This window comes from Candoia aspera, chromosome 10, assembly GCF_035149785.1.
Source record: "Candoia aspera isolate rCanAsp1 chromosome 10, rCanAsp1.hap2, whole genome shotgun sequence".
NCBI classification, from domain to species: domain Eukaryota; kingdom Metazoa; phylum Chordata; class Lepidosauria; order Squamata; family Boidae; genus Candoia; species Candoia aspera.
In genome coordinates, this window is record NC_086162.1 from 5,386,184 (window position 1) to 5,403,909 (window position 17,726).

Genomic DNA, 17,726 nt, shown 5'->3' on the forward strand with positions numbered 1-17,726 from the left:
CCAGAAGATGCCACTCGATTATGATCCTGCTTAATTCCAATGTCAAGACAGACTGAGCCAACAAGCTAAAACGCTTCTCCCCAAAGACTGCACACCCACTCACACAACTCCTTGCCTGTCCTTTCATAAGGCAGAAGCTTCACCATGACTATTAAGTCAACAGGTTAAGAGATTTCCTCAAGGTTGAAAAACATGTCTTAGGTCAGGGAGTCCTAAACTTTTTGCCATCACCCCTCCCTTTAGCGTCATCTTAATGTACACACCTCCCCTAAAAATCCAAACACCAAAATGAACAATGAAAACAAAACTGATAATGAAACTTTATTTTTAATAAGTACATTAAAAATAAAAATAAAAATCTTCACACCTCCCCTGGACTCTGCCTGCGCCTCGCCAAGCTGGGGAATTCTGGGAGTTGAAGCCCACACACCGTCAAGTTGCCCTGGTTGAGAAACGCAGGTTGACGGCATAAACACGTCAAAAATATTCCATTGTCCATTTCATTTCCATACTGCATATTCGGCTCGTAAAATAAGTTGGCGAGCGAAATAAATACACGGGGGGAAGACAAGGAGAGAAAGCATTTACAAGGCAAGCCCTGCCATATAACAGGAAACAGCCTGCCCAGAATCAGTTAGGCCAGAAGATGCCCTAAAACACTGGGTGCAGGGAGCATCAAACCCCATTGGGGAATCAGAGGAGACCGGAGTTTCATCTTGGTTTCTCCTGCTTCTGACGAGGCTCCCTGCAACCTGCTCAGCTCGGAATCTTTTTCCAGCATCAGCGTCGCATTGGGAAGAGCCAATGACACCTTAAAGGTCCTCAGGGCTTCACAAGCACCGTCGGACCCCACCTCATTGGAACGAGAGGGAAGGACTTCCAGATCGGAGGGTGCATCTGATTAAGGCTCCGCAAACCCCATTTTGCTGCTGCCTCCCACCTCCAGGTAGCTCAGAGCAAACTGAAAGGTGAGGCATGCACGCCCACTTTGCCTTCTGCCCCCTCTTCTCCTCTCCTGTTTTTGCCTTCCATGACATATATAGATTATGGACCCATAGGATGGTTTGGTTGTTGTTTTTTTAAGCATTACAGTCCTTACTAAAATAGAGAAGTGGGGAAAGAAGCTGATGCCCTGTAGTGTCCTGCGTTTACAGAGGAAAGGCAGGGTATAAATCGAATAAATACAAAGGTTGTTGTTATCACCAGCCACAGAAACGAGCAATATTTATTGCTTAGTCCCGTGTTCCTCAACCTCAGCAACTTGAAGATGGTGGACTTCTTCATCTCCCAGAATTCCGCTGGGGAATTCTGGGAGTTGAAGTCCACACATCTTCCAAGTTGCTGAGCTTGGGAAACAGTGGTTTAGGGTTCCAAGCACTAGATAAACCCAGAACGTGAGTGATTGCATATATTAAAGATGGTGAATGCCACCAATCACCTGGGACTGGAGCTTACCGGTGATTTGGGATCAGCCTACCTTACAGGGCTGGTGTGAACCTGAAGGGGGGAATTACACTAGATGACACACATACACTAGATGACACACATACTGCTCTCTCTCTTAGGTGCAAACCAGAACAGAAGCAATAAATGAACAAATTGGAAAGTGATGGGCTGCCACGCGCACACAACAAAAAGCCGCCACCTCGAAAATTCGGAAAGGAATAAGCGCGACTTCTCCTTTTATAGGCTTCGCCCTACGAAGCCTCGCCCACCCGGGTGAGTGACAGATGATCCGCCCAAGTCCGCGCTCACGCGGGGATCCTCCCATCCAATCAACTAGGCCGGGGGTGGGGGCGGGGCGAAGGAGGAAGGGCGTACCAACGCGACAAGAAAGAAGGGGGACCGGCGAAGATTCCATGGCGGCCAGTTACCCGTATGGCCAGGTGAGGCGGCGGGCGGCGGCGCGCGCGCGCGCGGCGCGGGGGAAAGAGGCGTCCAGCTCATCTCGCCGCGGTGGCTGACGGGAGCCCCCGTTACTGAGGCGACGTTGAGTGGGCTCCCTATTGGAGGGGCTGGAAGTTTCCTAGGCAACCGGAAACGGGTGAGGAGAGCAGAGAGAATAGTCCAGGCAAGAATGCCAGTCACGCTTCTCAGTGACGTGGGGTGACGTCATGGCCAGGCCAATGGAGTAGTGATGTCATAGGGGAGGGGCTGAGGAGGTCGTTGGCGAGGGAAGGGCAGGGAAGGAAGGATGCACCTCAGAGGAGGGTTGGGCGGTGTTCACACTGGCTGGGGAATTCTGGGAGCTGAAGTCCACCCAGGCTGGCTGGGAATTCTGGGAGTTGAAGTCCACCCAGGCTGGCTGGGAATTCTGGGAGTTGAAGTCCACCCAGGCTGGCTGGGGAATTCTGGGAGCTGAAGTCCATGCCTGCTGTCTGGGGAAGTCGGGGAGTTGCAGTTCACCCATCTTAAAGTTGCTGAGGTTGAGAAACGCCCGCTAAGCCAGTGGCGTGCGAGCGCAGAAAGTTGGTTATTTCAGCGAGCAGGTGAAACAGGTTGTGTGAGTGCAGCCCTTGGTAGCTCTTCTGCAGGGTGACCAAGCTCTGTATGCCGCCATTCTGGATGGCTCACAATAAACCCAGTGAAACAACTGTGGAGCACTCAGAAAGCAGGGCTTTAAAAGGGACCGACGAGGGGGGTTTAGCCGCCTGGAGGGTCTTCTGACCTGGAGGCGCACTGGCTGCAATCTGCTGCCGCAGGAGCATGCTTAGTCCTTTTCCCGTTTTGTACTTGTCGTGTTTTCTTATTTTGCATTTTCACTTTGTATTATCGCATTGACATTTTCTTTTTTTTAATACTTTATTAGAAAGCAGAATAACATAAACAACATAATACATACAAATACATATAACAATGAACGAAGAGAAAAGAACAAAAAGAAAAGAAAAGAAAACAACAAAGCTTATTAAAAAGTGGTTTCCGACTATCTAAACTGCGATTTTGGATCTATAGTTGTGTTCTCTTAACTTCTTCTCTATTTTCAATCTATGAATTCAATAGAAGAATGGATAATTAAGATAATGGACTTGGCCCAGATGGCAAAACTAACGGACCTGTTAAATGATAAAAATATGGACGATTTTGAGAATGAATGGCGACCCTTTCTTGATTATATAAGGGCAACGCAAAAAATAACAAGATGTATATAGGATTTAGTGACTAAACAATCAAATAGAAATAGGGGTGACATAGATTGCATTGACGTTTTCAACTGTGTTCACTGCTCAGAGTTGTTCATGCAAGCTGGGCAGCCATATAAATCGAAGTGAATTAAATAAATACGTAAAACATTCCGGGCGGTCTGACTCCCACGTAAGGACCCTGGGGAAGGCGGCAGCCGCAGCTGCGATGTGAGAGGAAGGTTGTGACCGGCAGAGCTGCTGTTGCAGAGATAAGAGAAGCACATTTGCTAAAATCCATCTCTTACGCAACTGCTCGCTGCTGAGCCCTGCTCCTTTCCACCTCTGCTCAGCCAGTGCCATCTGCTCCCTCCCCCTATAAGAAACCTGGCCTTAACCTGCATGTTGCAATGAATCAGAATTTTCTAAAATTATGATCTACGTATGATGCTAACACATGCATGAGTAAGGCCCAGATTTGTACCCTGCTCTTAGCCAGGATCACCTGGTTTAGTGCAATATGTGAATCCAGCCTTCTCTGACCCCCTCTGGCATCTGTTGTGGAGATTTTGTCCGCTGGCACTCTTGGGAAAATCTTTCCTAATTAGATTCTGTTCCGGGTATAACAACATGGCTTCAAATTTCTCCCTTGGTCACCTGGACATTGTGGCCAAATTATTAACAGAGTCATCCACTCTGCCGGGCTTATCCTTGTGGGCCTGCAGCACATGACTGCAAATCACTCAGCCGAACGGCAAGCACCGTTTTCTGAGATACCACTGCAAAGGAGGTGGGCGGTGTCATTCCTTCGTTGTGCACCAGGTGGGGAAAAATCTAAAGAGGTGCTTTGGGGGCCAAAGCCGCCATGGATGAATTCTGGAGGGGGTTTCCCATCATTTCCCCTGCCCCTTTTTCACCTCACCCTCCGCCCCCCCAACCCTGGGTCATTGGGATATAAATCAGGAAAACGATGGAGTCATTAGAGAAGCCCCGTTTTTTTCAGAGACACTTTAAGACTTCATTTCTGTCTTGTAAGCAGGAAGGGAAGGAATAGCTTCCCGCTCCCCAATAAGAGAGAAAGTTAGCCAAGCATAGTTGGTTTAGCTTTGGGGTGGTTAAAGAGCTAAGATAAACCTCCTCCTCTACGTTAGTTGTGGGGTTTAGTCAACTGGTATTTTCACAACACATTAAACTCTGACCTAGTGCAGCAAGTTGTATGAACAAGACCTCTCAGCCTTGTGGGACAGGAAATGCTCTTCGCATTTTGTCGTTGTTTGTTCGTTCAGTCACTTCCGACTCTTCGTGACTTCATGGACCAGCCCACGCCAGAGCTTCCTGTCGGTCGTCAACACCCCCAGCTCCCCCAGGGACGAGTCCGTCACCTCTAGAATATCATCCGTCCACCTTGCCCTTGGTCGGCCCCTCTTCCTTTTGCCCTCCACTCTCCCCAGCATCAGCATCTTCTCCAGGCTGTCCTGTCTTCTCATTATGTGGCCAAAGTATTTCAGTTTTGCCTTTAATATCATTCCCTCAAGTGAGCAGTCTGGCTTAATTTCCTGGAGGATGGACTGGTTTGATCTTCTTGCAGTCCAAGGCACTCTCAGAATTTTCCTCCAACACCACAGTTCAAAAGCATCGATCTTCCTTCGCTCAGCCTTCCTTATGGTCCAGCTCTCACAGCCATGTGTTACTACAGGGAACACCATTGCTTTAACTATGCGGACCTTTGTTGTCAGTGTGATGTCTCTGCTCTTAACTATTTTATCGAGATTTGTCATTGCTCTTCTCCCAAGGATTAAGCGTCTTCTGATTTCCTGACTGCAGTCAGCATCTGCAGTAATCTTTGCACCTAGGAATACAAAGTCTTTCACTGCTTCTACATTTTCTCCCTCTATTTGCCAGTTATCAATCAAGCTGGTTGCCATAATCTTGGGTTTTTTGAGGTTTAGCTGCAAGCCAGCTTTTGCACTTTCTTCTTTCACCTTCATCATAAGGCTTCTCAGTTCCTCTTCGCTTTCAGCCATCAAAGTGGTATCATCTGCATATCTGAGATTGTTAATGTTTCTTCCAGAGATTTTAACTCCAGCCTTGGATTCCTCAAGGCCAGCTTGTCGCATGATGTGTTCTGCATACAAGTTGAATAGGTAGGGTGAGAGTATACAGCCCTGCCGTACTCCTTTCCCAATCTTAAACCAGTCTGTTGTTCCGTGGTCTGTTCTTACTGTTGCTACTTGGTCATTATACAGATTCTTCAGGAGGCATACAAGATGACTTGGTATAGCCATACCACTAAGAACTTGCCACCATTTGTTATGGTCCACACAGTCAAAGGCTTTAGAATAGTCAATAAAACAGAAACAAATGTTTTTCTGAAACTCCCTGGCTTTTTCTGTTATCCAGCGGATATTGGCAATTTGGTCCCTAGTTCCTCTGCCTTTTCTAAACCCAGCTTGTACATCTGGCAATTCTCGCTCCATGAATTGCTGAAGTCTACCTTGCAGGATCTTGAGCATTACCTTACTGACATGTGAAATGAGTGCCACTGTTCAATAGTTTGAACATTCTTTAGTGTTTCCCTTTTTTGGTATGGGGATATAAGTTGATTTTTTCCAGTCTGATGGCCATTCTTGTGTTTTCCAAATTTGCTGGCATATAGCATGCATTACCTTGACAGCATCATCTCGCAAGATTTTGAACAGTTCAGCTGGGATGCCGTCGTCTCCTGCTGCCTTGTTATTAGCAATGCTTCTTAAGGCCCATTCAACCTCACTCTTCAGGATGTCTGACTCTAGCTCACTGACCAGACCGTCAGAGCTATCCCCGATATTGTTATCCTTCCTATACAGGTCTTCCGTATATTCTTGCCACCTTTTCTTGATCTCTTCTTCTTCTGTTAGGTCCTTGCCATCTTTGTTTTTGATCATACCCATTTTGGCCTGGAATTTACCTCCAATGTTTCTAATTTTCTGGAAGAGGTCTCTTGTCCTTCCTATTCTATTGTCTTCTTCCACTTCCACGCATTGCTTGTTTGAAAATAATTCCTTATCTCTTCTGGCTAACCTCTGGAATTTTGCATTTAATTGGGCATATCTCCCCCTATCACTGTTGCCTTTTGCTTTCCTTCTTTCTTGGGCTACTTCTAGTGTCTCAGCAGACAGCCATTTTGCCTTCTTGGTTTTCTCTTTCTTTGGGATGTATTTTGTTGCCGCCTCCTGAACAATGTTGCGAACGTCTGTCCAGAGTTCTTCCGGGACCCTATCTACTAAGTCCAGTCCCTTAAATTGATTCTTCACCTCCACTGCATATTCCTTAGGAATATTAGTGAGCTCATATCTAGCTGATCTGTGGGTCTTCCCTAATCTCTTTAGTCTGATCCTAAATTGTGCAAGAAGAAGATCGTGATCTGAACTACAGTCAGCTCCAGGTCTTGTTTTTACCGACTGTACAGATGTCCACCACCTTTGGCTGGAAAGGATGTAGTCAATCTGATTTCGGTGTTGTCCATCTGGTGAAGTCCATGTATAAAGCCGTCTCTTAGGTTGTTGGAAAAGAGTGTTTGTTATGCAGAGTGATTTGTCTTGGCAAAATTCTATCAGCCTGTGTCCTGCTTCGTTTTGTTCTCCCAGGCCATGCTTACCTGTAATTCCAGGTGTCATTTGACTGCCCACCTTAGCATTCCAGTCTCCCGTGATGAAAATAACGTCTCTTTTAGGCATGTCATCCAGTAGGTGCTGCAGATCCTCATAGAACTGCTCTACTTCAGCTTCTTCAGCATCTGTGGTTGGGGCGTATATTTGGATCACTGTGATGCTAGATGGCTTGCCCTGAATTCGAATTGAGATCATTCTGTCATTTTTTGGATTGTATCCAAGCACTGCTTTAGCCACTTTACTATTAATTATGAAGGCTACTCCATTTCTTCCATGGTCCTCTTGTCCACAGTAGTAGATCTGGTGGTCATTTGATGTGAAGTGGCCCATTCCAGTCCATTTCAGTTCACTGACGCCCAGAATGTCTATCTTTAATCTTGACATCTCACCAAGAACCACATCCAATTTGCCCTGGCTCATAGATCTTACATTCCAGGTTCCAATGGTGTGTTGATCCTTAGAACATCGGATTCGCCGTTCACCACCAGCACCGTCGGCCGCTAGCCGTCCTTTCGGCTTTGAGCTAGCTGCGTTATCACGTCTGGGGCTAGTTGAACTCATCCTCTGTTCCTCCCCAGTAGCATTTTGACCATCTTCCGATCTGGGGGTCTCATCTTCCGATGGTATACTGACATATCTCTGGTTGTACTGATCCATTTAGTTTTCACGGCAAGAATACTGGGGTGGGTTGCCATTCCCTTCGCCGGGGATCGCATTTAGTCTGACCACTCTGTCATGACCTTCCCGTCTTGGGTGGCCCTTCACGGTTTAGCTCATGGCATCACTGAGGTGCTCAAGCTCCAGCACCATGACAAGGTAACGATCCTTTGCTGAAGTCTTGGCATTTTAGTGAAGCTTAAATTCAGGGTTGATAAGGGTTGAGCGCAAGGCCAAGGGGATTTTATTTTACATACACATGTGGAAAGAATTATCTTCTCCTGTATTTCTCAGCCTAGCGGCCAGGCCAGAGACTGAACTTGACCCCTTCTGCATGTGAAATGTCTATTTCATGGCTGCACTTATACTTTCTGACCCAAAAGAATCCCGTCCCTGTTCTCCAGTAGTAAGAAGAGTTAAAGAATTCATCAGCCCCCCCCAATGGTGGTTAACCTCCGCTTGCCCTGATCAGTCGATGAGGAGTTGGCAGGGGGTCAAGTGAAATCACAGCATCAGGATGCCATCGTGCCAATAACGTGAATCATGTCCATTCATTCATTCATTCATTCATACCACCAATTTCTATGAATGGACTCCCAGCCGTTTACAGCTTAGTCTGGCTGGGAAATTCTGGGAGTTGAAGTCCACACAACTTCAAGTTGCCAAGGTTGAGAAACAATGGCTTTGGGTATACCTTCCCCTTCAGCATTTCACAACCACGTGAGTGAAAAACCCAGGCCCGATGCTGATTCATTGCCTGCTCTTTCACAATTCCTTCCTTCCTTTCTTCCTTCCTTGACAGGGTTTCCCTGGGTCTGCAGGACAGGTTCCAGGAGCAACACAAGGTGGCTACCCTGGAGGCCAGTATGGAGGTGGACTGCCTTCTGGGGGACCGTATAGGGGCCCAGCACCTGGAGGCCCGTATGGAGCACCATCCAGTGGAGGACCGTATGGATACCCTTCCTCTGGCCCTGCTGGTGGAATGTATGGAGGTGGCCCAGCCCCAGGAGGGTCATATGGACAGCCTGCTAATCCTTACGGTACTCCCCAACCTGGGCCCTATGGGGCAGGTGGTTCTGGAGGTGGAAGGATGTTCAGTAAGAATGTGCTTTCAGTTTAATTGTCATGATGTGATGGAGGCCGTGCGTTGTTGAACCCGGTCTCCTGGTTTATCTGGAACTGCTCTTCCAGACATCCGTTCCCCCCCCCCCCCCACTTTTGGTTGCAACATTGACTCCTTTTCTAGCTAGCGAAAATTTCAAATCAAGCTTGTCATCAGGTTTCCCCTCTGGGAAGAGGTTGATCCTGTCGCTCAAAAGGTTGATCCTGTCGCTCAAAATCTGCATTTTTCCACTCTGTGGTAAACTGAGATTGCCAGATCTGACCAATCTGGAATTTCCAGCTGACGCGAGAGACCGGTTGTGTCCCGTGTCGGTTTGCCGTGCCTTTGGAGCCTCTCTCATCAAGCCTCTGGTGCTGACCGAGAGCTACAAACGGGGGCAGCTGAGAAATTTTTAGAAAACTGGAATTTCAATTCTCCCTCCATATGTAAACCACACGCCCCCAACGTGGGAGGTTGTGAGCCAAGTCGTGTTTTTTCTGGGCTAGCAACATTTTGCAGGTGTTTTTGGAATAGTGCCTGTGTTTTACAGACATCCCGTTCTGATCACCTTTGAGATAAAACCATTTCCCAGAGGAGTCTCTGCCGGCTACACGTTAAGGAACAAGCCATCTGTCTTTGACATCTCTCACTTTGTGGGCTCGTTGGGCACCCGGAGCCCTTGCTGCCGTTTTGTGTTGCAGAATTGGAGAAACAGCCCCTAAGTGAATTATTCATCTCCATTTAGACCAGCGGTTCAGAAAGACATTCTTATTGCATTATTTAAGGTTCCGAGGTGTGAACTGAAAAGCACCAAAGTTGCCCTCCTGGGAGCGGGTGGAAACGAAACTTTACCGCTCTGCAGATGTCTCCTGAACGGAACCGCGTTTGCATCCTGCTGGAGCAAAGTGCCTTCCATGTGTTTGCGTTCAACGTTACAAACTGTGGGAAGAGACCTCATTTATTTCCCTTCTGTTTTCACAAGATTTTGCATCCCACTCATGTTTTACATATCCACCCACACCCCTTTTGGAAAACAAAGGCTGATTCAGCAAATGAGGAGGAGGTTGAGTCTGATGTCACCTGCTCCACTTGTCAGAAGCCTGCTAGATGTTTCCTGCCGATGTTGGCGGGCGCTTGGCGTGCTCTGGGGAAAAGTCCTGCCATTCTCTTGATATGCTCTCTGTATGTTGTTCTTTCCCAAACAGGCCACGTTCCCCCTGGCGTGGACCCAGAAGCTTTCTCTTGGTTCCAGAGTGTAGATGCTGACCACAGTGGATACATCTCGACCAAGGAGCTCAGGCAGGCCCTCGTCAACTCCAACTGGTCTGCTTTCAGCGATGATACTTGCTTGATGATGATGAGTGAGTTCAAGCCAAAAGAATTTATACTCGGTGTGGTGAAAAGCGTGTGGGGAACTGCAGTATGTCTGATTCTCCGTCAGAATCTCTAACTAGGAGGTTCTGTACTAGGATGTGGCTGTCAGAAAACAAAATAGAAATCAGAAAATCAGAAAGGTTCTGTGCAATGTTTTCTTAAAGTGTGCTTGCATTTGGATTTGAACAAAGCAGAATCCACTGCTTCCCTTCTACTTGCATTTTCTTGAATCAACATGATGCATTCTTATTTTGTACCTAGAGTGCTAGCGTGCCCAGTCTTTTCAAGACATCATTCTGGAGGAATCAATTCCTACTTGCTCCTCTCGCTTAGGGTTGGAAGAGATCATTGAAGCATCAAATTCTCCCCCCTTTGGTACAAGAATGCAAATTAAAGCATCTCCAGCCAGCAACAACCCAGCCTCCGTCTGGACAGATTCAGGAAAGGGGGTTGTTGCCCTTGTAGGCCTTTGCGTCCATTGGCCAGATGGTCTTCCTCAGGTTCTGCAAGGTGGCGTAGATTTAGCTCAGGGAAGAGCGCCATGCCACGGAGGCAACCTGATGCTCTTCGTTGGAGCAAAGAGGCAACGTGCTGTGTCCCAGTGCAGCATTTCACGTTGCCTCAGAGCTTCCTTGCATCTCTTACCTTTGTCACTTGTGAAAGCTGGGAGGGTCTTCTGACCAGACTCAGTTGCTGAAGGATATTCTGGTTTTGGCAAGTGCCGCTGGAGAAGACTGCAAGGAGACCCCGGCCTTCCCCAGCAGAAGGGAGCTTCTGTGTAGGTTCTGCATATGGGCAGAATGTCCTTCCAGCTGTTGCAAGTGCCAGAGGAGGCTGATGAGGGGCTGCAAAAGAAAGCATCCTCGTTGTTACTCTCCATTTTTAGAAGCAAGGAGTCGCGTTGCTTCATGAAGCCATTTCAAAGGAAGCTTCACTCAAATTTTCATCAAAGCCAGCCCCTTCTTCGAAGATTTACACAGCACTAGCTCTTACCGTATGAGCCTTGTGTGGTGCAGAGTGGCAGGCGGCAGAATTGCAACCGAAACTCTCCCCATGACCCGAGTTCGACCCCAGCAGAAGCTGGATTCTCTCTCGGGCAGCCGGCTCAGGTCGACTCAGCCCTCCATCCTTCCGAGGTCAGTCAAATGAGCACCCGGCTTGCTGGGGAAGGCAACGGCAAACCACCCCGCTCTATAGTCTGCCAAGAAAGCATCGCGAAAGCGGTGTTCCCCCAGAGGGTCAGACGTGACTCGGTGCTTGCACCTTTCGCCTTTTCAGCTCTTACCATGAGGGAATTTTTTCCCTAGCATGGAAAAAATTTATAAAATACAGGAAGGCAGTTTCAACCAGAAACTGCCTTCCTGTATTTTATGACCATTATTCTGTGTCCTGCATATTGGGATGACAGAGAACATGCTTTGTCCTTTGTCTGAATGATGTCCCTTCAGGGGTTTGAAGATTGTTCTCTTATCCCTCTCCATTCTCTTTTCTTAAGGCTAAAGTTTCCAGCTCCTTCAATCTCCCCTCCTTTGGAAGATCTGAAGGCTGGAGATCCATGAAACAGTAAAGAGAACAAGTGTTATAGGCTGCTTAGCATGTCATAGAAAAGAGAGCAAACGTATAATGGAATGACTCAGGTGAACTGGAAGACTCCCAGTCCAAATTTCCCCTTGGCCCTTTTCTCTCGGGGTCGCCTAAGCGATCTGCTCTCCTCTCTGTCTCAGCAACGTGAATTTGCAGTATGGAAATGATACTGACCTGTGGTAAGGGTTGCCCCATAATATATGCAGGGGGTATCCAATGCTGCAGGTTAGTCATAATTAAATGCTAAGGATAATCACGGCTACACAATTATGCTTGAAGTTCATGGACTTTGATGCTTCCTTCCCTCAAAGGAGCTGCTCCATGCAACGGCACATTTTTCTCTCACCGTGTAAACGAGAGAGTACTGGAGTTTTCCCCCCTGTTGTTCTACGGCTGGTAATTTGAAACAGAAATAGGAGCTACAAGTCTGCGTGGATGTATATCTTCGTCAATCTCTAAACCAGTAAATCAGGTTAAAAGACAGCAGAGCTTCCAAAAGAAACTCCACCATTGCCTGTGGCGGGTTTCAGGGAGAATCATTTTCCCAATTTCAGCCAAGTCCCTCTGTTCCTGCTCTTCCTGTCAGACTGAAATACGGATGGCATTTTAAGGAACAGGATGAACTTGGAGACCGGAGAGAGTTTGTAAGTGTGTTCAAAATGGTACGCTGGGGGCCTTTTTGCTCTTGATTTTTTTACCCCCCCCCCTTTTTTTTTTTCTGGGGTAAATAGATGGGTCAAGATTTCAGAACCTTGTGGAAACCTTCAGACCTGACTGAGCAGCAGCAGAAGTGGTACGATGCTCTCATTTCCCCTTCAGTTTTTGGCTGGGGGAAAATAATGACTACACAGGCAATGTGACATCACCATTTGGTGCTCCCCTCTTGCCTTTCTGTCTTGGCAGACATGTTTGACAAAAGCAAGTCTGGCCGGATGGATCTCTATGGGTTTTCAGCCCTGTGGCGTTTCATACAACAGTGGCGGAATCTGTTCCAGCAGTTCGATCGGGACCATTCGGGAAGCATTAATGGTAACGAGCTGCACCAAGGTGAGGCATTGGGGTTGGAGGTGGCGACGTTCTCCACTGATTTTGGCTTTACCATTCCGAAATGGGATTCCCCATGGGTTGGATTTCTGTGTCGGCAATCCGAAGGCAGATTCCCTTTCTTCCGTGGTTCCTCGGCCAGAATTCTACTCCAAGGCTGGATCTACCCCTGGCTCAGCCGATGCTCCATAACTGTTATGGATCTGGATCGACCCTACAAAGTTTTGCACTGAACAAGATCCCAGGGTTCAATGCCTGGCATTTAAAAACCTGCTGAGTCACTGGCAGTCAGGGTACTGCTGGGCTGTTGGGCCAGTAGTTTAACGATAAGACAGCTGCTTCTGCCAGTCTGGATCAGTGGATCAGAAAGCCATGCCCCTAAGGTGGATGTTGGGCTCCTTGGAGTAATGGCTGAGCTTGGAGGCAGAGAAAGAACTGGACTAGGAGGCAGGTCAGCAGGAGTGGCAGCTATGTGTCCAACCGGAGGAGGAGATGGAAAAAGAATCAAGAATTGTGAGAATGCTAAGTTTTACAGAACTCTGTTACATAGTTCTTCCAGGCTGGAATGCTTGGCTGCAGGTGATGTAGAGATACCAGTTATGCTCCTCTGTCACCAAGCATTTGAGTCATCAGCATGGTGGATTTCCGCCCAGGGATTAAGTATGAGCGACGTGACACTGTCAGAGGAATACTACCTGATATCCATTCTATCCATTGCCAAGACAAGAGATGTATTACTTGTTTATTTATTTAACAAATTTATATGGCCTCCCATCTACCCAGGACTACCCAGAAATAAAACATAATAAACTATACAAATCCAGTTCAAAAGAATGTGGCTTGAGGCCTCTAAAATCACACTATCGGTGTATCGAACAAAACCATGCCAGGACTTGATCAACAAGCCTCGGTGTCTGGGAGAAGACCCAAGTCTTCCCAGCCTTCTGCAAGGCTGCTAGGGCTGGGATTGTCAATATCTCAGGGGGAGGCACCATGACAGAAAAGGTATGCCTCCTGGGGCCTACCAGAGACACTGCTTCACCGATAGGGCCCAGAGAATGCCCACTTTGCCAGATCTAGTGGGATGGGCAGAAACCATCAGGCATAGGCAGCCCCACAATGAGGCTTCCGCCCTCCCTCAGAAGAGAGGTTGATCTAGGCCACTGCATAGTTCAGGCAGGAAAAAGAGACGCAAAAATATGAACTTTGATTTTACTGTAAATGGGGCTTGCTTTTGATTCATAGCAGTCTCTAGAATTCTTCCTTAATGGCTTCTTAGCTTTTCTGCAATGAATTACTGCTCAGAAAAAAACTTAACTCTTGGCTGCCTGTTTTCAGGTTTCAGCCCAGCCTTCAAGAGCCAGTTTGGTCTAGTGGTTAGGGTGCTGGGCTAGAAACCAGGAGGCTGTGAGTTCTAGTCCCGCCTCAGGCATGAAAGCCAGCTGGGTGACCTTGGGCCAGTCCCTCTCTCTCAGCCCAAAAGCCAATCAGGTGTGGAAGGAGAGTTCTAGTCCCGCCTTAGGCACGAAAGCCGGCTGGGTGACCTTGGGCCAGTCCCTCTCTCTCAGCCCCAGAGCCAATCAGGTGTGATAGGAGAGTTCTAGTCCCACCTTAGGCATGAAAGCCGGCTGGGTGACCTTGGGCCAGTCCCTCCCTCTCAGCCCAAGTCGGTGCAATGTGGACTAGCCTCCTCATGGTGCACCCCAGGCAACGTGACTTGTCACAGCTAAACAGTCTACACATCTGGCCGCTGGACCTCACAAGGATTTCCCAGCAAGAAAAAGCAGCATGAACACCAAACTGCTATGGCATACGATTAAAAAAAAAAAAAGCCCAGCCTTGCTGGGGAGACACCTGACAGGTTCTTCTATCACATGTCTGTTGCATTCCTTCTAGCTCTTTGCCAAATGGGATACAACTTGAGCCCCCAGTTTTCCCAGCTGCTGCTCTCCCGTTATTCTCAGAAGGCTTCCCATCCTGGCGTCCAGTTGGACCGCTTCATCCAGATCTGCACTCTCCTCCAGACCATGACCGAGGCCTTCCGGGAGAAGGATACTGGCATGACAGGCAACGCACGGATCAGCTACGAAGACTTCCTGATGATGTCGGCTACTCGCATGTTGTGAAACCTTTCCTTTTGAGAAACAAAGGATAGGGATGGCACTGAGGACCCTGTAGAGGACTGTTGGCATTTCCAGCAAGATGGAGGAGGAAGGGCCAGCTTGTGGTGATGAAGGAAATTGAAACCACCATCCTTTATCTGTATTTCTGTAACGCTGATGCCTCAGTTCTGCAAATGGATTCTTTGAAATTGTTCTGCAGCTGATATATTTGATCGTTGTGGATTGTTGTTGCTCCGTATAACTCCTAGGGAAAAAATTACCGACACTACCAGTTTTCCCCAATGAGGCGTTTTCCAAGATACATTGGAATTTAATTCCCAGAATCCCTTGGCCGTGGTGGCTGGGGATTCTGTTTGAGTCAAAGTCCAAAACATCTGGAGGCACCAGGTCGGGGGAAAACATCACTATGGCACCTGATACCCTCTTCCCTAGAGCTTCCTCCTTTGGCCCCAGGTATAAAGTCATATAAACTTCACTTTAGAATTATCTTCCAGCTTCCGAGCAAGTAGCCTGGCATGATGAATGATGGCTCTTCCTTCTGAATTTTCCACCGCATACGGCTATGAATTAACATTGGCCTGCCTTGGACAGAGCTGATTTCCAAAGCAGAAAGTGCCCCGTCAGGACTGAGCCTGGGGCGTGCAACGCTTTCCTCTTTAGAGCAGCCCGGATTCTGGTCCTCGGTGCCCATTTCAAGTCCAGCTCCCAGTTTGCCATTGGGAGGTAACCAGGCCTCCCACCAAAGTTTCTTTTTCAAGGGGGGCATTCTTGGTAATCTTCATCTCCCTTTTCACTTCAAAACTGCAGGTGCTCTTGCCAATCATTAATTTAGATGCTTGTCTTTTCTCTTGCCAACATTTTGCTTGTAATCTTCATAGTGGCCGAAATCATGGTTAACGATGTGCCAGCCAGAGATTTATACTTGAATATATCGTACAATAAAAAATCTCAAGCACTGTGATCTTTTTCTTCTTCTTCTTCTTCTTCTTCTTTTTAATGTAATAAATCTCTACCGATGCATAGGGACAAAATGGCACAGCCTAATTTAAAACTCTCTCGAGTTCCTTTGAAAAAAGCCGAGATACAAATGTGATAAATAAAATATCGTTGGAAGCTGGAGATCGAAGGAGCAGCCCTTTGGCAGGAAGTCTCTAAAGACTCACCAGGACAAGAAATGCAAACAGAAGCCTCTATGGAAAACCACATCTATCTTCCGTTTTAGAAACATACCATCATCGTAAGCTTTGGGGGCTTGTAGTTGCAAGGGAGGAATTTTGAAGTGTTCTGAGACCTAGGTGGTAGCAGACCACCGACCAGGTTTTGAGTCAAACTAGTTTTTGAGTATTGGTGTCCTTTCCATGCCTTCGTTCTCATAACCTTTCTACATTTATTTTGTACTTACGGCACTTTTATACCACCAACCTGACACAGACTAATCACAGCTTGGTTTACAAAACTACATAAAATCCATAAAAATGTTATAACCCTAGCCTACTCCAACCTGCATCTGATGAACATCTTCCTTCCTGTCTATTAAGAGCTCTGCAGAACAGCTCAGCCTTAACCTGTCCTCTGAAAGGCTGGTACAGTTGACTGTCCAGAGCTAAACTGCTTTCTAACATTGGGGCATACCGGGAGAAACTTCATGCTGTCATCCCCCCTCCCCTGCTTTCACAATCTCAGCATTCCTTTCAAGCCGTACAAACTGGGTAGGCTGGGCTTACCTAAAGAAGGTGGTCCTGCAGATGCCAAGACATAAAGAGCTTTATTGGTTAAAAGCAGACTTCAAACTGTTCTTGGGCACCTAATGGAAGGAAGTGTGGCATCCACAACACCAGTGTCATATGGCCCTGGCAGTTCTCAATTACCAGCAGCCAAGCTGCTGCATTCTGCATCAATGGCAGTTTCCGTGTAGTCTTCAAAGGCAGCCATGTAAAGCCCATCACTATTTTGAGAGCACTGAAGGAAGAGCAATGACTGGTACACCTGCTTAAGCTGGGCAAAGATTCCCGAAATACAACCTCCACCTCTCTATTTAGACTCCCGAGTCACAGCCCTGATCTTTCAGAGGGAATAATTCCTTGTCTAGAGTTTATTTATTTATCCAATTTGTCCCCTCCCATCTCCTCCCATCGGGGGACTCTGGGCGGTTTACAACAATCAATTAAAACAACAATCACAAAATATACACTATAAAAATACAATAATAAATAATATAAATAAGAGTAAAGATAAAAAGTCCAAGTGGCGAAAGAATCTAAAACGGTCCAAGTGTGGGAGGAGTGGTCTATAGCAGCCATCCCCATGTAGATCTCTTCCCCTCTCCGCCCCAAGCAAGGCGGCAGAGCCAGGTCTTCAGACTCCTCCGAAAGGCCAGGAGTGATGGGGCCAGTCTCACCTCCGGGGGCAGCATGTTCCACAGGGTGGGAGCTGCTGCGGAGAAGGCCTGCTTCCTGGACCCCGCCAGATGAAATTCTCTTACAGACGGGGTCCGCAACGTGCCCTCTCTTCACGTTCAGGTGGGATGGGCTGATGTAACGGGGAAGAGGCGGTCCCTCAGGTAGCCTGGCCCCATGCCATGTAGGGCTTTAAAGGTGATAGCCAACACCTTGAATTGGACCCGGAAGCAAACTGGTACCCAATGCAGCTCATGCAGCAGCGGTGTTACATGTGCACGTCTAGGAGCACCAAAGATAGCCCATGCGGCTGCATTCTGGACCAGCTGAAGCTTCCGGATGCTTTTCAAGGGTAGCCCCATGTAGAGGGCATTACAGTAGTCTTTATGGGAGATGACCAGGGCATGAGTGACTGTCCGAAGGGCCTCCTGATCCAGGAAAGGGCCTAACTGGTGCACAGCACATAGCTGCACAAAGGTTCTCCTGGCCACAGCTGCCACCTGCTCTTTGAACAGGAGCTGTGAGTCCAGGAGGACCCCCAGAGTGCACACCGGGTCTGTCTGGGGCAGTGCAACCCCATCCAGAACCAAAGATGACAATGTCCCAGATACGGAAGAGCCATTAATCCACAGCCGCTCCGTATTGCCAGGGTTCAGTTGAAGCCTGTTGTTCCC

At 47.7% G+C, this 17,726-nt stretch overlaps 1 protein-coding gene across 1 annotated transcript; it reads left to right on the top strand.

Moving 5' to 3' along the window:
- The first annotated feature begins 1,805 nt into the window (after positions 1-1,805).
- PEF1 (penta-EF-hand domain containing 1) lies at positions 1,806-15,617 on the top strand. Its single transcript, XM_063311900.1, has 5 exons — positions 1,806-1,886; positions 8,232-8,511; positions 9,737-9,892; positions 12,393-12,536; positions 14,430-15,617. Exons 1-5 carry the CDS (start codon positions 1,860-1,862, stop codon positions 14,657-14,659), a joined length of 837 nt encoding a protein of 278 aa, XP_063167970.1. The 5' UTR covers positions 1,806-1,859; the 3' UTR covers positions 14,660-15,617.
- Positions 15,618-17,726: the final 2,109 nt, after the last annotated feature.

Coding starts and splice junctions, on each gene's coding strand:
- PEF1 (XM_063311900.1), top strand. CDS start 1,860: ATGGCGGCCAGTTACCCGTATGGCCAG. Junction 1,887..8,231: donor CCAGTTACCCGTATGGCCAG/GTGAGGCGGCGG, acceptor CTTCCTTGACAG/GGTTTCCCTGGGTCTGCAGG. Junction 12,537..14,429: donor TGGTAACGAGCTGCACCAAG/GTGAGGCATTGG, acceptor CATTCCTTCTAG/CTCTTTGCCAAATGGGATAC.